The sequence below is a fragment of the Colius striatus genome, chromosome 18, assembly GCF_028858725.1.
Source record: "Colius striatus isolate bColStr4 chromosome 18, bColStr4.1.hap1, whole genome shotgun sequence".
Lineage (NCBI taxonomy): Eukaryota > Metazoa > Chordata > Aves > Coliiformes > Coliidae > Colius > Colius striatus.
Genome location: NC_084776.1, coordinates 8,865,988 through 8,888,201, shown reverse-complemented (window position 1 = coordinate 8,888,201; position 22,214 = coordinate 8,865,988). Strand labels below are relative to the sequence as shown.

Here is a 22,214-nt window from a genome sequence, read left to right as displayed (position 1 = left end):
TGGACATTAAACAGTCTCTTCCTGCCCTTGCACATGAAGCTATAGCTCTCTGTCTCTTTTAACATCTCTCTGTGGCCTAGGTGGCCTTGTTCATGCCTGTGTCCACATGTCAGGTGCTCCTCCTGCATGCATACATGCCCTGTGCCTTTTAGTGCCTTTCTGAGCTCTGTCTTGCAAACTGAGTAAGGTATTTCAGGTATTCAGCTTTCCCCTCATATCGAGTGTTCCTGGTTTCCTTTACACTGAAATGTAGTGGGTTGACCTTGGCTGGATGCCAGGTGCCCACCAAGCTGTTCTAGCACTCCCCTTTCTCAGCAGGACAGGGCAGGGAGACAATAAGATGGAAAAGAACTCACAGGTCAGGGTAAGGACAGGAAGAACATTCACTAATTACTGTCAAAACACAATTCAAACCAGAATTGACTTGGGGAAATTAGATTAATTTATTGCTAATCAAATCAGAGCAGGATAATGAGAAATAAAACCAAATCTTAGAACACTTCCCCCTCCCTGTCCTTCTTCCTGGGCCCAACTTCACTCCCTATTTTGCCCTCTCCCTCTGAGTGGTACAGAGGGACAGGGAATGGGGGCTGCTGTCAGTTGTCTCTGTCACTCCTTCCTCCTCACACTCTTCCTCTGCTCCAACGTGGGGTCCCTCCCACAGGGGACAGTAGCCCAGGAACTTCCCCAATGTGAGTCCTCCCCATAGGCTACAGTTCTTCATGAACTGCTCTAGCACACATCCCTTCCATGGGGTGCAGTCCTTCAGGAACTCCAACATGGGCTTCTCTCTCCATGGGTCCACAGCTCCTGCTAGGAACCCGCTTCATTGAAAGCTGCCTTTGAGGTCACAGCCTCCTTCAAGCACATTCTCCAGTGTGGGACCTTCCACGTGCTGTTGGTGGGTCTCTGCTCCCCTGTGGCCTCCATGGCTGCAGGGGCAGGGCCTCACCATGGGCTGCATCAAGGGCTGCAGGGGAACCTCTGCTCCAGGCTTGGAGCACCTCCTGCCCTCCTTCTTCACTGACTTTGGTGTCTATGGAGTTGTTTCTCTCACATCTTCTCACTTCTCTCTTCTGTTGCATGGCATTTTTCCCCTGAAATACATTACAGAGGTGCTGCCACCATCACTGGTTGCCTGTGCCTTGGCCAGTGGTAGGTCTGTCTTGGAGCCAGCTGGCAATGGCTCTATTTGGAAACAGGAGAAGCTTCTGACAACTTCTCACACAAGCCACCTCTGTAGCTCCCTCCACTACCAAAACCTTGCTGCAAAAAACCTGATACATGAGGCCAGATCAACAGGGCTTCTTAACTTCAGCCTCCAGAATGTCATCACCTCTTATTTGTCTGTCTCAGTCTTCATTGTCTCCATCTGAGCACCAGCTCCAAGCAACAGGCATTGTGTGACATGATAATATTTTCCAGGCTCTTCTCCTTTTGCCTCATGGTGTTTTGCATGTGATGTTATTAAAGGAAACTTGTTTACTGTGCTGAGGGGGTGAAATTGGAAGAGTGACATTTGTAAATGTACATTTAGTGCACATGTGCACTCACACAGTGAGTTTGGGTATTTAGGCATAGCTCCTGTTTCTCTTTCCACTGCTCCTGTTCTGCTGCATTTGAGCTTTAGCCTCACTGGAGAAACACTGTTGTTTCCCTTCATCTTCCAAAATCCTGCTGTAGCTGAGGGAGGCTGGAGGTCACTGTACATCCTCTAGATGTAGTGTGGTGCATTGGCAGAAAGTCCAGCCCAGCCTCAGGATACACATCACTGGGAATTTAACACATAAGCCAAGCCCAGATGGGCAGAGCCCTTCACAGTAACACTTATGGGCTTCCAAATATTTCTTTCAGGCAAAGCCTTAACTGAATTTCTTGCTTCTTTAACACCATGATGATGCTACAGCAAGTCATTTACCCTTCCATTGTGGCCTGTGCTGGGCTGAAAGCAGTTTTTGTCAGGGCATTTCATGTTCTCATGGGCTATGCTGGGGGCTGAGTTTACCTCTGCTCATTTCATAGCTCTGTTGAGTGCTGATGGATTTTAATCCCTTGCTTGTTTTGTCCTGGTTGTGTAAACCCCTAAAGCTCCCATTCATACATGTATCCAGCACATGATTACTGATCTGGGGGCAGAAGATCACAAGCCATATCTCCTGTCAGCCAAGCCTCCCACTTCAATTTCCTGCAATCCCTGAAGATGAGGAGCTGAACAAGAAGCTGCTGCTGCTGAGTTTGCTGACTGAAAGGATTATGTGCTCCTGCCAGCCCAGAGTCATTAGGATTTACAGCCGTGTTTTTGTCTGGGTGAAAACAGCCCTGTAGTGCCAGACAGCAGGAGGTGACAGGGGATAAGTACACAGAGGCTCCTAAGAAACACTCTCCACTTGAAGCCAATGCCAAACGTCAATAGCTTCACTTTATAAATTATGCTCTGCCTTCTGGTGTAAAAATGGAATTATCAACAAAAGCAATTGTCTGACTTCCCTTCTAGTGAGTATCTTGTACAGCTAGAGGTGTACCCCAGGAGCTCTGAGCAATCCTTCATGAGCCTGATGGCAGGACAGTGAAAAGCTCCCTGGTCTGCACAGAGCCTGTGGAAATTCCCTGAAATGGGTGCTTCTAGAAAGAGAGATTCTGTCTTCAAGTGAGAGCTGATGTGTGCTCTCCCACCATAAAATGCTTCAGGCTGTTGCTGGAGAGGGCTTCTGCCTCTCTGGGTGTGAGCAGCTGCTTGGTGGGCAATGTGTGAGGAGCTGCCACCACTGCCATGGCCCTTGGCTGTGGGCTGAACAGGAGATCCCTCCTCAAGCTCATGTGACATCACATTTTAAAACACTTTCAGCCTTGGACCTCTGACAAGGGCTATATATCAGCTTCCAATTGTAGTCTTGTTGGTGTGAAAAATGCTCTTCCTGCCACAAGTCTGTAGGATTTGATGGTTGTGAGGCAGCTGATGGGATGCTGCCTTTGTCTCACGTGTGGGGCATGGGGTGGGAGGGTGGCTGAATGGCAGGGTGCAGCTGGGCAAGCAGGAGGTTCAGGAGCACTGGTTCCTGGTGCACAGGTCCTCCTCAAAAACCTGCACGTGGCGAAATACTGCATGCTCTGTTCTGCTGGTGTCAAGGCTGAGATGCAAGAGAAAGTGTAGCTGAATTGTAGCACATGTCATCTCCAGCACAAAACACACATGCTCAGCCCATATACACCTCCTTCAGGTACAGGGATGTGATATTACAGCAGATCTCCTGTAAATGCCTGATCTGTGGTGAAGCTTCTAAGCTGTACACAAATAATTCCCCAAATACCTGAAATTAAAGCCTCCACCTACTTCACACTGCATCTTGCTCCAAACATTTGTGTTGCTTTGGCATGTCTGTCAGTTCCCAAGCAGAGGTGGTGAGCAGGGGTGGGACAACCTCCTCTGCAGCTCATGCTGATGATGCTGGTTTCTCCTCTGCTGGGTTTGTCACTGCTCCAATGCACCGACCATGCATATGGGCTCTCCAGCTGTGACCCAAACAGCCACAAGCAATGGAGAGCAGCAGTATCCTGCTAACAACTAGAAATACTAGTGTCCTTTGTTGCCAGGGCATTGTTTGTTCCATACACAGGCCCTTCATGCTTTATGTGCTGCTCAGCCCCACTCGAGTGTAAGGGCAGGAGAGGAGGTTGGTGACTGTGCTCCTGCACATGTTTCTTCCCTCCAGGTGGATGAGCTGAAGGCCAAGCTGGCAGCCCAAGAAGTGGAGCTAAAGCAAAAGAATGACGATGCTGACAAGTTGATCCATGTGGTGGGAGTGGAGACAGAGAAAGTGAGCAGGGAAAAGGCAATTGCTGATGAGGAGGAGCAGAAAGTGGCCCTTATTACCAAGGAGGTCGAGCAGAAACAGAAGGACTGTGAAGAGGACCTGGCCAAAGCTGAACCTGCCCTGGCAGCTGCCCAGGCTGCTCTGAACACTCTCAACAAGGTAAGGCAGGGGAACCTGGTACCTTCCCTCTGCATTGTGTGTGTCAGTGCATCTGATGGCCCAAGAGTCTGGGCATTGTACTGACCTTCCTCCAGCTTCTATCCAGCCGGTGCATACTTGGTCCCTGGTGTAACTCAGAGCAGCCATGTGCATACACTGGCAATGCACACAGCTCCCAAGGGCCTGTCTATCAGCTCAGTTATTAACAAAAGCTAAAAGCAAGCAAAGAGATATTTAGGAATAGATTCATAGGAAATACCTTTACCCCAAACATGGGTGCTCAAAAGTGCCAGACTATCTCACCTTCCTTCCACAGACAGAAACTGATAGGAGCAGAATATCAGAGAATATAGATTAGAAACCATTCAGGTCTGATACAAGCTGACTGAGGTGCAATGATTTTTCTTCAGCTGGTGTTGAAACAGCCTGGTTGTTCTTATTTTGACAACAGTGTGTCATCTGAGAACAGTTGATTTACTTGGGGAGGATTTTTCCTACGTGAAAACTAACTCCCATGTGCACGGAGAGAGGATTTTAGATGTAAGCAGAGCAAACCCTCAGCGTTGTGGTGTTGTTGGAGTTGCCAATGTGTCAGGATGTGTCAATGTGTTCACCACAATTCAGCTGAGTTTTTTAGCTTAAGGCTCATCCCACTTAATATTAGGGACTTGCTAGAACTGCACGTGTTAGTAGAATCCTAGAGTGATGGGGATTGGAAGGAACCTTTAGAGATCATCCAGTCCACTCCCCTTTAGAAGCAGGTCCCACCTAGATCAGGTCTAGGTCTGGGTTTTGAAATCTCCTGAGCAGGAGCCTCCACACCCTCCCTGGGCAGCCTGTGCCAGGGCTCCCTCACTGAAACACAGAAATAGTTTTTCCTTATGCTTAAATGGAACTTTTGTGTTCCAGCTTCATCCTATCACCCCTTGTCCTGTTGCTAGATACCATCAAAAAAAAAGTGCTGCCCCAACCTCCTGACACCCACTGTTTATATACTTATCAATATTCATGAGAACCCCCCTCAGTTTCCTCCAGACTAAACAGCCCCAGGTCCTGCAGCCTTTCCTCATATGAAAGATGCTCCAGTCCCCTGATCATCTTGGTGTCCCTGCACTGGCCTCTCTCCAGCAGTTCCCTGTCCCTCTGGAGCTGAGGAGCCCAGAACTGGACACAGGACTCCAGATGAGGCCTCAGCAGGGAAGAGCAGATGGGGAGCAGAACCTCCCTCAACCTGCTGCCCACACTCTTCTTGATGCCCCCAGGATGCCATTAACCTTCCTGCTCACAAGGGCTGCTCATGTTTAGTTTATTGTCACCCAGCACTCCCAGGTCTCTCTCTGGAGCTGCTCTCCAGCAGGTCACCCCCAGCCTGTGCTGGTGCATGGGGTTGTTCCTCCCCAGATGCAGGACTCTGTATTTGTCCTTCATGGGAGTGGAGAAGGTGGGAACGTCCCCTTGGAAAAGAGTATCCCCAGAAGTGAGCTGATTCTTGAGGGAGGGATTGCCTGTTCAGCCCAATGACTGCTCTCCTGCAGAGTGTGCTTGGTTGAAGTGCCTAAATTTGGGCTGGATGGTGGTCCTGTGGAAACATGGGGGCACAGAAATAATTCAACAAGAGCTTAAAGCATGGGTATCTGGCAGAGGGGGTAATTGAGCATGAAGGAAAGCTCAGCAAGGCAGTTTTAGAGGGGCTGGAGGCTCTTTACAGAGGTTATTATTTAGAAGGCTTTCCTTTTTCCTTATCCTGATCTTCTGAGAGGGCAGAAAACCTCTCATTCCCCTAGGCAGCAGGGCTGGCAGCAGAGAAAAGGTAGGAGTCTGGGAAGGAACACTGCTGTGCTGGTCCCAGGTGGGATATGAGGAGCTGGATGCAGGGGATGGAGTCTGTATGCTGGGAACATGCACAGTGGTGATTTAAAAGCAGCGATGTTTGGGCTGAGAGAAACCCAATTTATCAGATTGATGGCTTGGGAGCCTGACTCTATTAGTGGCAAAGTAAAAAGAAAGCCCATCTATTTTTTTGTCTAACAACCAACCTTGCCTGCCCCTTTTTCAGAAGAACCTGACAGAGCTGAGGTCCTTTGGGTCACCACCTGCAGCCGTCAGCAATGTCACTGCAGCCGTGATGGTGCTGATGGCCCCGGGAGGGAGGATTCCCAAGGACAGGAGCTGGCAAGCAGCAAGGACTGCCATGGCCAGGGTGGATGGCTTCCTGGATTCTTTAATGAAGTTTGACAAGGAGAACATCCACGAAAACTGCCTCAAAGCCCTTCAGCCCTATTTGCAAGACCCCAAGTTTCGACCCGACTTTGTGAGCACCAAGTCGCTGGCGGCGGCCGGGCTCTGCTCCTGGGTGGTGAACATCGTGCGCTTCCACGAGGTGTACTGCGAGGTGCAGCCCAAGAGACAGGCCCTCAGCAGAGCCAACGCTGAGCTGGCAGCTGCCCAGGACAAGCTGGCCAGCATCAAGGCCAAAATTGCTGTAAGTGTTTGCCCATCACACTAGTAACCCTCTAGGGAGAAATCCTCTGCTTTTGAGAAGCTGCTTCTCTGCACTCAAGTGTTTTTAGGGCAGAGTGGTAACCTAAAGGTCTGTTAGATTGGGGTCTTTCTATCCCCTTTATTGCTGCTTTCTACAATTCCTCTGTTCTTCTCCAGCCTTGCTTACACTGTAAGAGGAAGGCTGATTATTAATGCTGATTATTCCTGCTGTATTGGACCTGACTGATCTCCCTGTCCTTATCTCAAACTCATGAGCCCTTTGTTGTAGTTCTTTCTCCCCTCTCCAGTTTAGGAGGCAGAGTAATACGAGTTGATTCAGACAGGGCTGAACCATCAGTTACCTAGGTTTTGAAATGGAATTTCTCTCTACCCATGAGTCCTCAGAAAACTCAGTATCTCAAACCAGTGAATTCTTGGTGTTCTACACAAGGACAGGGAGGAAGAACCAGAGTCTGATTCAGAGTGCCAGGAGCACAGAGCTGGGCTGGGCTGGCTCCCTCTGTTCAGTCCCTGGCCATGAACAAGTTTCATGGAATGCCAACTACTCCAGTAGGAGCTTACTAATTTCGTAGAATCACAGAATCATTCGTCAGAAAAGCCCCTGAAGCTGCTGCAGTCCCAGCCCTGCCCTCACCCTGCCCAGCCCAGCACTAACCCCTGGCCCTCAGCACCTCAGCTCCATGGCTTTGGGATCCCTCCAGGGCTGGGCACTCCCCCAGCTCCCTGGGCAGCCTGGTACAGGGGCTGACACCCCTCTCAGGGAAACAGTTCTGCCTCAGTTCCAATCTCAGCCTCCCCAACTTGAGCCCATTTCGTCTTGTTCTATCACTTGTTACTTGGGAGCAGAGACTGACCCATTTGTAGCAGCACAGCTCCCTTTAGGCATGTCTTGTGCATTATTCTTATTTAGATTCTGCTTTAAAAAAATTAAAAATCACTGAACAGAAGAAATTACCATGTGATTAAAAGTGCATTCTACAGAGAGTAGCTTCCAGCCTTTCCCTTTTTCCTTTGAAAAATTCTCTCTCTGTTAAAAGACATAGAATTAAAAGACATATCTATGCTAAAAACCTTTCCCCTTTTTCTTTGGAAAATGATCTCTTTGTTAAAAGACATTTCTCTCCCTTTCCTCCCTGGCCAAGAGCAAAGTGAGGAAACGAGCCTGGAGGGACCTCACCAGCCCAACCCTGAGACACAGCACACCCATCTCAGTTCTCTGGGTCCCTCTGGACACAGGCAGCCACCCCGTGTGCTCCCAAACCTGGCTGGGATTCCTCTTTGTGAGTGAGGAACCCTCTGTGGCTGTGCTTTTGCACTGACACCATGGGTCATGCAAGATCCCTGTTAATAACAAGGTGTGTTGACAGCTGGGATGGCAGATCTGTCTCTGGGTAAGCGACTTTGGGAGAGGAGCGGCACAGTCCCTCCAGCTGAGCTTGCCTGAGGACCCATCTCTTCCACCAGCACATCTTCATGTTAGGAAATGCATAACTCTTTGATGTTTTCTAGGGCTTATTGTTCTCAAAATGCTTACTACACTTTTAAACTAAAAATACAGAAAGGAAAAATCTCCAGAGCTCTCCAGTGGCCCCTCGTGCTGCAGATGAAAGGAGGGCAGGCACAGCACCTGAAGCAGGGATGGATTTAGAGGTCTTTAGCCTCTAATTCTCCCATCTCAGATGTGAAATATGGTACTGGGGAACTTTTCTCATCCCTTTATGTTGCTTGTTTCCAAAGCTTTTAATACCTGGGCTTTTATATTTCCTTTTTTCTTTCTTTTATTTTTTTAAAGAGGGGGATTTTGTGAAGCAAATGGCAATCTGGGGAGATTACTGGTGCTCCACTGGCATGCACTTACAAAACCGACTGGTTTGGGTGGATTTTTCCTTCAGCAGATGGGTAACGATGCACTGCTCAGTATGGGAGTGGATGTGAAGGTATATCCTTGCTTAACAGGCTGAGAGATCTTGGGTAGCTTCACTAAGGTGAAGCTGATTCATACCTGCTCACAACCTGTCCCCAAGCTGTCACATTCCCATTTTTAGCAACAAATGAAACTATTTTGATTGCCAAAAAGACTAAGTGCCTTTGTCTGGAAAACAAGGTTACTATGAATCTGGGAAGGACAGATGTAGAAGCAAGATGTGTCCTCATAGTTGCACACAGATGTATCTGTGCTGCTGTAGAGGGTGTTTGGTGGAGTATTGCAAGTGTGATCTTTTCTCCATCACTCACAGATATTCTTCTGTCAGGCCATGCTTGTGTAATGGCATTTCAAATCTATCTGAGTGGACACATGCACATACATTCATATGTATGCAGAGACAGAGGTTGTTATTACTTCCAAGGCAGGTTGAGGAGAGACTGCTTTGTGTAATCCAGAATCCAGGAGAGCTGCAGATATCTCTAATACGATCCTTTTTCATTTTCAGGTTTGTTTCTAGTGTGTAGCTCAGATGGTGTTGAAGTGATTTACAAGCAGTTTAGCCTTAAGCAGTTTTGTGTTGGCTGCAGATAAAAATCAATTATTTCTATTTCTCTATCAGAAGTGAAACGCTCCAAGTGCTGTGGGAGACGTTGGTTTGGTTTAGACCATAGTGTGAACAGCTCTGTTCAAGCAAAGGGCCCTTTTCCTTTTTCCTCCAGTTGGTTTGGGATCCTTCTGCCCCTTCTCAGCCCCAAAGCACTTTGCAGCTGAGCTTTATGTGAGATGGTCTCACCTCATGCTGGCTAGGCTCCTCTGTAGGAGTGTCCCATGGCACATACTCAGGTGGCTTTAGGAGCAGGATGGTTTTATTGCCATATTTGTTATATTCCCTTCTAGAAATGGGTGCAGGAGGTATGGCCTGAAGATGGTTCACACATATCCCCAGATGCTCAAGGAACGTCCTTGGGGATTTGAGGACAACTTGGTGAATCACCAGAGCCTCAAGGACTGGACTGAGACCAAGGGGGCTGCAGCATCAGGAATATGAAATTCTGCTTTCTTAGCTGCCCTGCTCTTTGCTTAGCCATAGCACCAGCCATTGGTACTTGGCCATAAGGACCCCCTTTCTCAGTTTAGATTCACACCAGAGCAGAGCCCAGGTACCAGCCTGGGCAGTGTGAGCTGTGGCTGAGCTTGGCCAGCCCTGCCTACAGGGTGAATCATTTCTGGAGAAGGTTTTGTCTTAAAATTGTTCTGTTATTTTCTGCTGTTTTGTGGGTTTTTTTCCCTCATGTGCAGCGCCTCAATGAGAACCTGAGGAAGCTCACAGCCAAGTTTGAGAAGGCCACTTCAGACAAACTCAAATGTCAGCAAGAAGCTGAAGCTACAGCGTGTACCATCGCTCTTGCAAATCGACTGGTGAGTGTCAGCAGATGCGGCTCTGATGGCGTGAATGGGAGGCATCAGGTGCTGCTGAGATGCAAACCATGTGCATGGAGTACGATACATCCTCTCATGTTTTTTGGAATACATTTCCTACAGCAAGTTTCAATAGAGAAAAGGATTTTGTGCTGGCTGTGTTCATACATCAGGGTAGGCACTGCTTGTATTTAATGAGACTGGCTATACTCTCTTCACAGCTCTCATCTCCTTTTTGTTACTTAAATGCATGATCAAGTACTGATGAGACAAAACTGTATGACTCAAAAAACATGCTGTAAAAACAAAGGCTGAAATCTGCCAGTAGCTTTGCAGGTTTTGAGATGGCAAGAAGTGGATAGTGAAGAGCTCTGAGAAAGCAGCGTGTGTCCCTGTTATCAGCCCATCGCTTCGCATCGCAGCCTCTTGTATCTTCCAAAAATGCAGCCTGCTAGTTCTCTGCAGGGGCAGTGCCCCTATCACTGCTTCACAGATAAGAGACTGAGAGATAAGCATGGCTTCTGTTCATGCTGTCCTGTTAGCTGGAGCCCCAGCTCAAATCCATTGTTGCAATTACTCTTAATGCTTTGGATTTTGGCTTCTCTCTGGCTGTTGGCTTGGAGCAAGCCAGCTCTTCCTCCAAGCAAGGAAAGAGGAATGCAGGAGACTGTCCTGTGCTAGAGTTCTGCCTTGACAAGAGATGGAGTTGGAGCTGGTTCTAGCAGGTGACTCTGCTGACTCCAGCTCACTCTCAAGCACATGGTATTGTCTCTGTGAAGAGCCCTGGTTGGTTTATGTTTTTGCAACATCTGACTCAGTGTGCCTGAGAGGAAGATGCAGGTAGCAGCCTTGGGCAGTGCACTCCCAGATTGCTTCTGATGCAGCTTTTTGTGTGTAAAATGTCTGTCCAGCCCTGTTTTTAGGAATGAGTGTGCAACTTGACACATGGCTCCTGCCTGAGACCTTGCAAAACTCACTGAAATGCGTGACCCTTTCCTTGTGACTGTATGAACACTGAAAGAAAGGCTGATGTGCTGCCCTTCCTCCCAGGAGCAGCAGAGAAGTTGTGTCTAAACCACTCTCTTTCCCAAGAGGCTGTGCCTGTATCTCCAGGAGAGTGTCCAGCCTCGTCTGCACATACTCAGGGCTGGAGGTTGGTCTCAATCTGTCTTGTTGAAGCTGCTTCTGCTGGTAGGGCTAGTGACAGCTAAGCCAGAATACAAATGTATTTCGAGAAGTGATGTTGAATGCAAGTTTCTCTGCTTGTTTTATGAGTTCATGGCTGTGTTGGGCTGAAAATTGGATGTGAATATCTATTTGTATCTATCCCAATGCAGACAGAGAAGGATAGCCAAATGGTTAAGCTTTTGCTTGGGAGGTGAAGAGTCCTGCATTTTTCTACATTTCCTACTCTCAAACCTTTATAGGTGACCTTCAGCAAATTGCTTTGGGCTGGATTTCAGAGCTGTTTAGATTTTTAAGTGTTTTTTTGTGGACATGTGAAAAAGGCTGCATTTAGTGGGGCATCAAAATGCTCCTGAGAGCTGCACAGTTCACTGGCTTCGTGCCTAGGTGCTGGGAAGCTTCAAAAAAACCCCTCTTTTCTCTTCAATCCCTTCATGGCTCCCCTGGAAATCAGGAGTGCAGCACCTTTGCAGGAATCAGGAGGCAGCTGCTTTGCAGACAAATGCAGTCAGGACTGTGATGTAGTCAGATATAAGGAGTCAAAGACAAACAGCAGATAAATCCCTTTGTTTGCTGATTTAGATCTCTTATAGCCACCAAAGGAGTTTTGTGCTTTCATGTTGTTCAGGTTCAATCTCACTGAATGCTTCCAAAATGTTCATTAAGAGAGAAAAGGGCCTTTTTCTTTTGAAAGATGTTTATGTTTCTGTGGAGGTTTTGCAGGATGAGTATTTCCCTGTGTCTTTCCACAGCCTAACAAAATCCTGTTGAACATGTGATGTGGAGGTAGGTTGTGACTCACGTAGGAGTCAGTGAACACAAAATACAAGAAGAAAATGTCTCATGAGAAGGAAACAGAGACACAGTTTCAGTTCTTTTCCTCTAATCAATGTGTGTGTGCGAATTCCTGGCTTAGAAAGTGAATCTTCATTCAGGTACAACTGTGATGTTGTGTTAAGGAAAAGATGTGGAGTCTAGAGGGTGTGTTGGCTTAGCTTTGTTGTGTATGAACAAAATTGTCCCTGGAAAACAAAACAAGCAAATATTTTAACAGGATAGTCACTTGTGATGTATGTTCCTACAGGATTTGCTAAGTTTAATCATTTGCTTTTAAAAGATAGTATTTTGATGCTGAAATCAAATGTGCAATTTAGTTGACATCCAAAATGTATCACCTGTGTGACTGTGGGCTGAAAGAAATTTCCAGTCTTTAACATAAACACATTTGAGATTGTATGAAGAATATACCTAAATGAAAAGAGATAGTGTTGCTTTGGGTTGAAAAATGAATGAGGGGTGAAAGCAAGCTGAACTTGTACAGTGCCTGAGTTTTGGCTTGGCATCTCCTGAACTTTAGGTGACCTAGGGAAGATGCTCCAGGATCCAAGAGACAGGGACCAGGAAATGTCTAGGGATCTGTGCACCAGAGAAGATGTCTGACAGGTGGTATTTGTGAGTGGATGTGTTCTATTTAGTGGTGACAAATGCAAAATAACACATGCAGGGAGAAGGAACTATAATCATACATTTACATTGATAGGTCCTAATTGCAGTATTATCACTCACAGAAGAGCTCTTGGAGTCCTTGCAGAGAGTTCTCAGAAACAGCAGCGTGGTACTCGAAGAAGAAAGGCAAATTCAATATTAGTAATTGGTAGGGGAAAAAAACCCAGGAAACAGAAGTTAAACTGTTCTGATGGCAGATCCATCAGTGCCTTCATCTTGCATGCTGAACACACTCAAGTTCCCCATCTCAGAAGCCTATAGGCAACCTAGAAAAGCTACAACAAAGTACGTAACTGCTTCCATATGTGAAGAGAGGAAGTACATTAGGAATCTTCCCTTTGGGAAAGCTGGTGCAGGGGAGATGGATGTGACAGAAGCCTATAAAATCATTAAGGATAGACAGAAGATGAATAGGGAGTGATTGTTCACTATCCCTCATTATCAAAGAACTAAAGGTAATCAAATGAGATTCCTTTAATTTGTTGCTTGCCAGACAAAAAGTATTCCAATGACTTCTAGGATCTGAGGTGGAAGACACCTGTGATAGCTTTAAGATACTAAAACTGGCAGTAGTGTGAGCCAAGCAAAGGAGAAGAAAAGCCTCCTAGGACCTAAGGGGATAAAAAAATAGCCTGAAGAAATTGATCCAGGAGTATGTAGACATTCTGCAAGAATTAGGAAAATCAGATTGGTAAAGACTTCTTGGCCTTAGTGGCTATGAGAGAGCATGAGACTGGACCTCAAGGAGCCTACGGGGAAGACCTATAGGTACTTCATCTATGAACACTACAAAGGAAAGATGAAGTGGACTTCTATGAGCTGGAACTGAGGATAATTTAGGTATGTCTCTAAACAGGAGCACATTGCCAGAAACCACTGAGGACCACTTGAATCTTGGGCTTTGGACCACTTGGGCCTTACCCTACACATTTTGTAGCCCCAAGAAAGGCAGATGGGTTCCTAATCACACCAAGAGTAGGGTTTCTAGCTAGGCTAAGGGAACATCAGCACACACCGAGATCAGCAAAAGGCACTAGGAAACCTCTGCAGCTTTGTGAGTAGGCTGGTGGTTCACATTCATGAAGGAGTAACTGAGCTTGATCAGGTTTAGAAACAGCTCTGAGGCTGAACAGGACAAAGAAAACCTGCTGCCTCTCATTGTCCTCCTGTCAGCCTGCCCAGAAGGCAAATTTTCGCTGATTCAAAGAGGCAGATTTGTCAAGGCAGAAAGACCATCAGAGGTATTTTTTTGGGGGTGTCTGTTAGTTCTTGTGTTCATCAGAATAAACATAAACAATGTGTGAGGTGGTGTGTAAGCAAGTTGCACGGTTTCTCAGTAGTACAAATACAGTAACGATGGAGACTGTCTATAAAGAACTGTAAAAATGATGCCAGGTGGTGGGGGTGTGAAGTATCAGGTAGGTAAATGTAATGTACATTGGAAAAATTAGTTTTAACTTTACATGCTCTGTCAATGATGCTGAACTAGTTTAATATCATTCAAGAATTAAACAATGGGCTCTGTGAGTGTGTGGGCTCTGTACTCCCAGAGGCAAAAAAAACCCTCTCCTCAACAAACACAAAGCTCAAGCCAAAAATGAATGTTAGGCTTTATTAGAAAAAGGAGAGGAAAAAAATCCAGAGAAAACTCCCAATCTCACTATATAAATACATTCTAAATAAATCTTGAATGTGCAGCTGTACCTCTGCCCTCTCTGCTGTACCTCAAAGGATGTCGTAGAGTGGGAAGTGGTGCAGAGAATAAAAAGAAACTGGATAATAAAGATTACATCATTTGGTAAAGATAAGGATTGCAAGGACAATCAAAAGGCTGCTTCTGTGTGAGGAATGGTTGAATAGGCTAAAGCTCTTGAATCTCAAAAGGAGACAGCAGAGGGTGTATCAGGGGCTTGAAATCATGAGTGGTGTGGAGAAGATGAGGGGAGCGTGATTGTTCGCTGGTTTTCTGCTGTGCAAAGAGGTTTTAACAATTGAGAAGTTCAGGCAGCACATCAAAAGATGTCCTGCTTTTAAAGAAAGTGTAGCTAAATCATGCATCTCCTGGCCACAGGATGCCAAAAGCTTGGTTGGTAGCCACTGCAGCTTAGATTCAGCCATGAAGGAAAAAATCATCAGCATCTATTAAGCACAAACTCTATGTCAGAAGGTCATTAAACCTCCAGTTGTGGCAAGCTGGGAGATCACGTCAGGAGCTGTTACCAGATGCTCACTGGTATAGTCTTCCCAAGTCATTTGCCAAGGGCTGCTGTCAGCAGACAAGATGCTGGGTCAGTCTCTGTAGACCTGCTCTTCTGGTTGTGTATTTTAGAGGGGAACTTCTGCTTAGCCAAGCTGAGCACAATGCTTAGAAAAGACTGTTCATAGAAGCATCTGGAGGTACTCATGAGGGTGAAAGGAAAGATGTATGAGCTGGAGGACAGTGTCTGCATCAGAACTGATGATACAAACTGGCCAGGAGTAAATTTAGGTTGGAAATCAGAAGGTGGTTCCTAACCCTCAGAAGGTAGCAAGATTCCACTAGAAATAGGACTTGGTCAAGTTGTGACATGTGACAGAGGAATTTAATGAAGATCTGAAGGTGATGCCTTGTCGTCCTGCAGACCTATGCTCTTCATATCAGTTTAAGATGACAAAATACCCCAGTTTAAGGGAATGAGGTATTCAGAGTGTTCAGAAGGCTTATCATAGGGATTTGTATTAGAGTTGATCCTGTTTATCATTTAACAGGGACCTGGAAGAAGGAGACCATGCTGTATTAGTCCCATTTTCAGCACCCCTTATTTGGAGAGGTTTGCAAAAGAGAAGGGTACTGAGAAGCTTTTAATAAAAATGAGAAATACAAGAAATAACCCTAAACTCCTGTGGACTAGGTATTGAGGAAGAAAAACAGAAAGTGCTGCTTGGCCTCAGGAGCAGAAGCCTGTGTGTAGAGGACATCTGATGGTTACATGGATATTTCCAGAGCACCTGGACAACAGGAGAGAGACTGTGAATTTGACCATAAAGTTTAGCATTCTTGATCTCAAAATTCATGAGGTCAGCTTAAAACTGTTCTGGGTTTTTCTGGCTTGTGAAACTGAAGGATGCATTTTCTTTGTGTTTCCAAACTGTGTTTCTCAATGAATAGACCTGAAGTTGTTTCCTTTAAAAACAGAAAAAGAGGACAGGTGTGTGTATGTGTCAGGATGTCTCTTATAATCACAAGACTTCAGAAATGAGGCACCTTGAAAAGTATCACTGGTCAAATAAATATTTTACAAGGAGATGCTGTACCCTCTGTACCCTCTAAAAGCTGGAAGCCCACAGTTGGACTCTTTGTGCTTTGGATGCTCATGAAAAGTGTCCAAGAGGAAGTGTTTCCTAAACAGGGAAAAATGGAAAGGAAAAGGGAAGGAAAAATGTAGGTGCAAGAGCTTGTGTTCAAAATCCCATCTACCTGGGGCAGTAACAAATCATGTGAGGGAGCTGCAGTGGTGGCTGTTGGACAGGAATTTGCTGTGTGAGAGAGGGTGTAACAAGGAGTGAATCTGTGGCATTAAGGGAATTAACAGCTGGTGGGCTGCCTCAGAAATCCTTATGCAGATATCTTTGTGTGACTTCCTGATGGAGGAGTGATGGATCCACCTTGATTTTAGAACGATTGTGAAGCAGACAGTTGAGATTCCAGTGCAGGACCAGCAGGCTTTCCCTGAGTGGGACTGGGTGAGGGCGAGGTGGTTATGGAAGTAAGGTACAAATATTTCCCATCCTCAGGTTTTAAACTTTAGCAAATGACAATTGCCATCAAGAACAAGGTCTGGATCCTGAGGTATTACTTAAAGAACCATTGTAATGATCAATTTGCCTTGGGAAATTGTAGGTTGGAGGTCTTGCCTCTGAGAACGTGAGATGGGCAGAAGCTGTGAAGGACTTCAGACAGCGACAGAGCACCCTGTGTGGAGATGTCCTGCTGATCACAGCCTTTGTCTCCTACCTGGGCTACTTCACCAAGAAATACCGTCATGACCTCTTGGATGGAATCTGGAAGCCATATTTGCAGCAGCTAGAAGTAAGCCCTGATTCCTCTGAAAAGCTGTTGTTACTGGAGTTAACATGGCCATACATTCTGAGGTCCACAGGGGATCCTCCAGGGGAGGGAATCCTCCAAATCAGGGACAGCCCTGTGTCCCCACTGAGTTGGACTGAGGAGCAGGGTGTAGCAACACTTCATTTACTCCATGCAAGTGATTCAGTTCCTCCATGTAAGAGAGGAAAATCGCTGATGCAGCAATCCAAACTGGAGCCCAGTACCAGTGTTCTGCAGTTTTAACCATGCAGCAGGGCTGGCCTAGATGGAGGGAGGTAGGATGGAGAAAGAGTTGCTTGAAACAGGCAAAGCTCACTGCCAACTCTCTGTTAGGCTTGGAAAAACTCCAGGTGGTTCATGCTGGACACAACCTCTGTTCATGCTGGCTATGCCTCTCATCTGGTTTTACACATATCTTGCTGTTTGTACCAGATGGAGACCGTTGTGCTTCAGACTTCTTTAATATTCCACTAATTTTTAACAAGTCCTCTCCTGTATCAGTAAAGGCAAGTCCTTGTTCTTCTGCAGGATCGAGCTTTTGCACATCAATACAGAAACTGGATGTGATAAATCCTGGGGAAATGCCACAAAGCTTTTCAATCAGGTCACGATGGGGCAGCAATGGCCAAATAAAAACACTGAGAAAACCAGCGAGTTCTTTAGGCTGAGAGAGGAGAAACTTCATGCTGCACTTAATACTAAGACAAAAAGCTAGTTAAGAAATATTGTCCCAAAAGTGACCTGACTCTGTGCTTAGAAATTTCAAGGAAGTGCCTGTATTTCCAATGGAAAATTAAAGGTGCCTTCTGCTCAGATAACTGGTACTGACAACTTTCTGGTTGTCGCACCCAGAAATGGCCTCCCATATCAGGGAAGTGTTTCTGGAACTGCTAATGCTGTTTTGCAACACAACAGCAGGCTTCCAAGGGTGTTAATTATATTCTTCCAAGCTGTCATCTCAGGGAGCTGGTACACAGCAGAGTGTGATCAGTCTGCTTGGCTGGGCTGGGGCCCTTCGGAGTGCTCGGTGTTCTGCAGGCAAACATCTTTGGATTGCTTGCAGGATTTGTGCTCATTCACAACAGGATTGGGAAGCAGCACTAGATCAAAACTAGAGAAGAGGAGACTGAGGGGGGATCTCGTTAATATTTATCGGTATATAAATGGTGGGTGTCAGGAGGTTGGGCCAGCACTTTTTTCTGTTGTATCTAGTGACAGGACAAGGGGTGATGGGATGAAGCTGGAACACAAAAAGTTCCATTTAAACATAAGGAAAAAACATTTCACTGTGAGATGAGGGAGCCCTGGCCCAGGCTGCCCAGGGAGGGTGTGGAGGCTCCTTCCTTGGAGGGCTTCAAGGCTCACCTGGACACGTTCTTGTGTGACTCGATCTAGGTGACCCTGCTTCTGCAGGGGGGATTGGACTGAATGATCTCTAAAGGTCCCTTCCAACCCCTACTGTTCTGTTATTCTGTGAAAGCTGTCCTGCAGAAAAGGAAGCCACTGATAAATAGGACTCAGCAGTTTTTAATTAAGCAGTTTTTAATTAAGTTGACTTTTCTTGAAGTACTTTCCTTGCTGGTCTCTGGGCTCTTTGCTGACACACCAGGAAGCATTTCTCCTTTCCTCCCAGGTGCCAATCCCTGTGACTCCATCTCTGGACCCTCTGACCATGCTGACAGACGATGCTGACGTGGCAGCTTGGCAGAACGAGGGCCTGCCAGCTGATCGGATGTCCACGGAGAACGCCACCATCCTCAGCAGCTGCGAGCGCTGGCCCCTCATGGTGGATCCCCAGCTGCAGGGCGTCAAGTGGATCAAAACCAAGTATGGTGAAGACCTCCGAGTGATCAGACTTGGGCAGAAAGGGTAAACATCAGCCTCATCACATACTGCTCCTTTTCAGTGGTTATCTGTCTCTCGTGTTTGATGGACAGCACGTATTTAACCATCTGAGCCAATTATGTTGAGGAAAGCCCTCAAATGTATTTGTGCATTAGCAGCATATTCATTATCAAAATGATAGAGCTTTCTCATTAAATAGAGGGTCTGTTTAGTGCTTGGCTCAGTCACCATAGAAACTCCTCTGAAACTGAGAACAGGGACAGCTATGTGCTGGAAGCTGGGATCCATGTAGGTCTAAAGCGTCTTCCATTGGTCTGGTCTGAAGTGTTGTGTCCTGACTCAGTTTCACCCAGGAGGGTGAGTAGGGCTTCCTGTATCTTGAAGAAGAGACACAGCCTGGCACAGATACTGATACTGCCATGAGGGTCACCATGCTGGGTGAACTCTCAGCTCCAGTCTCATCCTCCCCTGGGGAAATGTGAGCTGGTTTTCTCTTGTCCTGTCACTCATTACCTGGGAGCAGAGCCTGACCCCCAGCTCCCTGCAGCCTCCTGTCAGGGAGTGTCAGAGAGGGCTCCTGTCTGCCCTCAGCCTCCTCTTCTCCAGGCTCAACACCCCCATTCCCTCAGCCCCTCCCCAGCCCCCTTGTGCTCCAGCCCCTTCCCCAGCTCTGTGCCCGGCTCTGGCCACGCTGCAGCCCCTCAGTGTCCCTGTGGCAGTGAGTGAGGGGCCCAGCACTGACACAGCCCTGGAGCTGCAGCCTCCCCAGGGCCCAGCACAGGGGACAATCCCTGCCCTGCCACTGCTGCCACCCCAGTGCTGATCCCAGCCAGGATGCCCTTGGCCTTCTTGCCCCCCTGGGCACACTGCTGGCTCCTGTTCAGCCACTGGCACCAACCACCCTCCAGGCCCTTTTCCATTAGACAGCTTTTCATTCACACATCCCTAAGCCACCTTCTGCTATCTCTCAGTTTGCTATCTCATCTGCTATCTGCTATCTCCTTTGTTGTCTGCTATCTCATCTTCTACTATCTCAGTTTGCACCTATCTCTACCCATTAGTGAGCAGTCCCATGTGGGATGGAGCAGACCCAAAGTCAAATCTCTGCTTGTGTATGAACACTGAGATGATTTTCTTTAATATAGAGCAAAGCCTTGTCAACAGGTGAGTGACTCAAGCTTGGTGCTTGCAAATTCATGCAGATTTGGAGAGGTCTTAGGGTTGCCCAGGTTGTTTTGCTGGTGCCTCCTCTGCTTTCCTCATAGAAAATAACAAGAAGATATTAGATTTGATCTTGTGTGGGATGAAAATGCAGCTTATTTTTCATTAGAGCAAATTTCTGTTTCCTGGACAACCTGGTCACTCTGCCTTTCAATTATTCAAAGCAGTCTGTGGAAAAGTAAGTATCCCAGAGGAGGAGCCTAATAGCAAACCTCCAGGGTGGAATAAGAGGACTAGACCCTGCAGCCTTCATATGCTGCCATTATAACTTGCTGGGCAAATACAGCATCTCTTTTTCCCCTTACTGTCTGGCCACACACCAGTCTGGCAGGTACTCTAAGAGTACCTGCTTATTGTGTTGCTGTGATATGCTGAAAGCATCATTCACTGCTCCATTACAGTACCTAGGAGAGTGTTTCATCATCTGGGAAATGGTGGTAGTTTGCTTTCAACTGCTTTAAGAGGTTTAAACTCATACCCTTCCTTAAGGAAAGGGCCATTTGAGTAGCTTTAGGGTCAGCTGGTGTCTTTCTCTCTGGCTGTTTCTTTGTCCAAAATATTTCTGGACTCAGAAAAAGTGGGAGCTGCTGATCAAGGATGGAGTTTGCATCGTGTTAACCTGTTCCTTAAAAGATAGGGCCTAAAAGTCATTCTGAGCTTGTTTTAGATCTCTCTGTCATCTCTTGAAGTCCCAAACTCACTAACTGAAATGAGGAACCTAAGTTTTGACCAGTGGAGTTAGTTGGAGAGATTTGGTACAACAGTGATGGTGTAACAGCACCCAGATCATCCTCCCTGCCTGCCTAGGGCCCTTCTCTCCTCTTTGGAGAGAACCAAGTAGTTTAAGAAGTGTAGAGCAGTTCTGAAGGCGTCAGCACAAGCACTTGACCTGCCCTTGCTTACACAGAGCATCCCAACACAGAGCATCCTTCTTCAGAGTTAGGGACTGGGCAAAGAGCTCCAGTTCCCTCATGGGGAATGAAGTTTTCCTTAACTGTGACCCTAAACCCTGGGCAAAATGGAGGTCAAACCTGCTTTTTATCCTTGCTTTTATGTGAGATTAACTGCACCAGTGTGTTCAGAGGGAAACAAAGTATTTGCTAAAATGATCTCCAGGCTGTCTCATCTTTGTTCACTGACGCTCATGCTCTTTCCTGCTGGCCCTTGGGAGGTCTGAGACTTGATTCATGTTGTTGGACAGCCTCTGCACCATGTGTTGACACCATCCTACCTCTCTTTCTCACAACTGCTGGCTTGTGTGTGTAGCTGCCATTGCAGTGTGGAGCACCCTTCTCTCTTGCTCACATCCCCCTTGCTGCAAAGCATCACACCCAGCCTTGTTGCAGTGGGTACCAACGCTGTTTCTCATAGGTATTTGGACACACTGGAGCGAGCTCTGGCTGCAGGAGAACTGGTTTTGATTGAAAACCTGGAGGAATCAGTGGATCCAGTTTTGGGGCCCTTACTGGGTCGAGAAACAGTCAAGAAAGGACGGTGAGCTTCCAGGAGGTTTAATGGCATGTGTGAATGGGTTCTTTGTGCTGTTGTGCTTTGTGTTCCTGACCTCAGATTGTGGGTGTTCTGATACAGCAGCACTAACATCCTGCCTTCAGAAGTGTGGGCACTTTAAATCAGGCAATCAGAGGTAATTCAGTCCTAGGATGCCTTTGAAATAAACCTAGATTTTCCATTTTGTTGGACAGTGTCATTCAAACCTCATGTAAAAGAGAGACCTGTAATTCTCCTTTTGTATAGCGACCTTGGTGTCTGTAATTGGCTATCCTGACACTGAATTATTACCAAAATAGCTATTGCTGTTGTGAAGAAAAAAAGTAACCTTGAATTTTAGCAAACATTGCACATCACTTAGGAATACAGCTACAGGTTTAAGCACTAAGTATATATATAAAGTGTTTCTTAATGAGGTCAAGGTCTTCATGGCAGCTGCTGGTCACCCTCCAACTGAGGTCAGGGAGAAGGGCCACAGGGGAGTTCACTTTTTCCTTCTTTCTGTATGTAAAGTAAAATAATAACATTTTTTGTGTGTGCTCAAATAATGGCAACAAGGAAAACCTCATTGTAATGGGTTTGTGTGGTGAGGTTTTGATAGGGGAGAGGGCTACAGGGGTGGCTTCTGTGAGCAGCTGCTAGAAGCTTCCCTTGTGTCTGATAAAGACGATGGCAGTCAGCTCCAAGACAGACCCATCTCTGGCCAAGGCTGAGCCCAGAGCCTGGTAGCACCCCTGGGAGATCATATTTAAGAGGAGAAAGAAGTTACTGCACAACTGGGCAACTGTAGCTGAAGAGAGGCATGAGGAGATGTGAGAGAAACAACTCTGCAGACACCAAGGTCAGTGAAGAAGGAGGGCAGGAGGTGCTCCAGGCTCTGAGCAGAGGTTCCCCTGCAGCTCATGGTGCAGCCCACAGTGAGGCCCTGCCCTGCAGCCATAGAGGCCATGAGGGAGCAGAGATTCACCTGCAGCTCAGGCAGAACCTCACATCAGAGCAGGTGGATGCCTGAAGGAGACTGTGACCCCATGGGAAGCCCATG

General features: G+C 46.8%; 1 protein-coding gene across 1 annotated transcript in view; it reads left to right on the top strand.

Moving 5' to 3' along the window:
- DNAH9 (dynein axonemal heavy chain 9) overlaps positions 1–22,214 on the top strand; it is a 190,041-nt gene that overhangs the window by 95,888 nt on the left and 71,939 nt on the right. The window contains exons 49-54 of the mRNA XM_062011180.1: positions 3,711–3,971; positions 6,028–6,453; positions 9,700–9,819; positions 16,391–16,579; positions 18,231–18,466; positions 21,035–21,157. Coding sequence (XP_061867164.1) covers positions 3,711–3,971; positions 6,028–6,453; positions 9,700–9,819; positions 16,391–16,579; positions 18,231–18,466; positions 21,035–21,157 — 1,355 coding nt within the window. The remainder of the gene's footprint in view (positions 1–3,710; positions 3,972–6,027; positions 6,454–9,699; positions 9,820–16,390; positions 16,580–18,230; positions 18,467–21,034; positions 21,158–22,214) is intronic.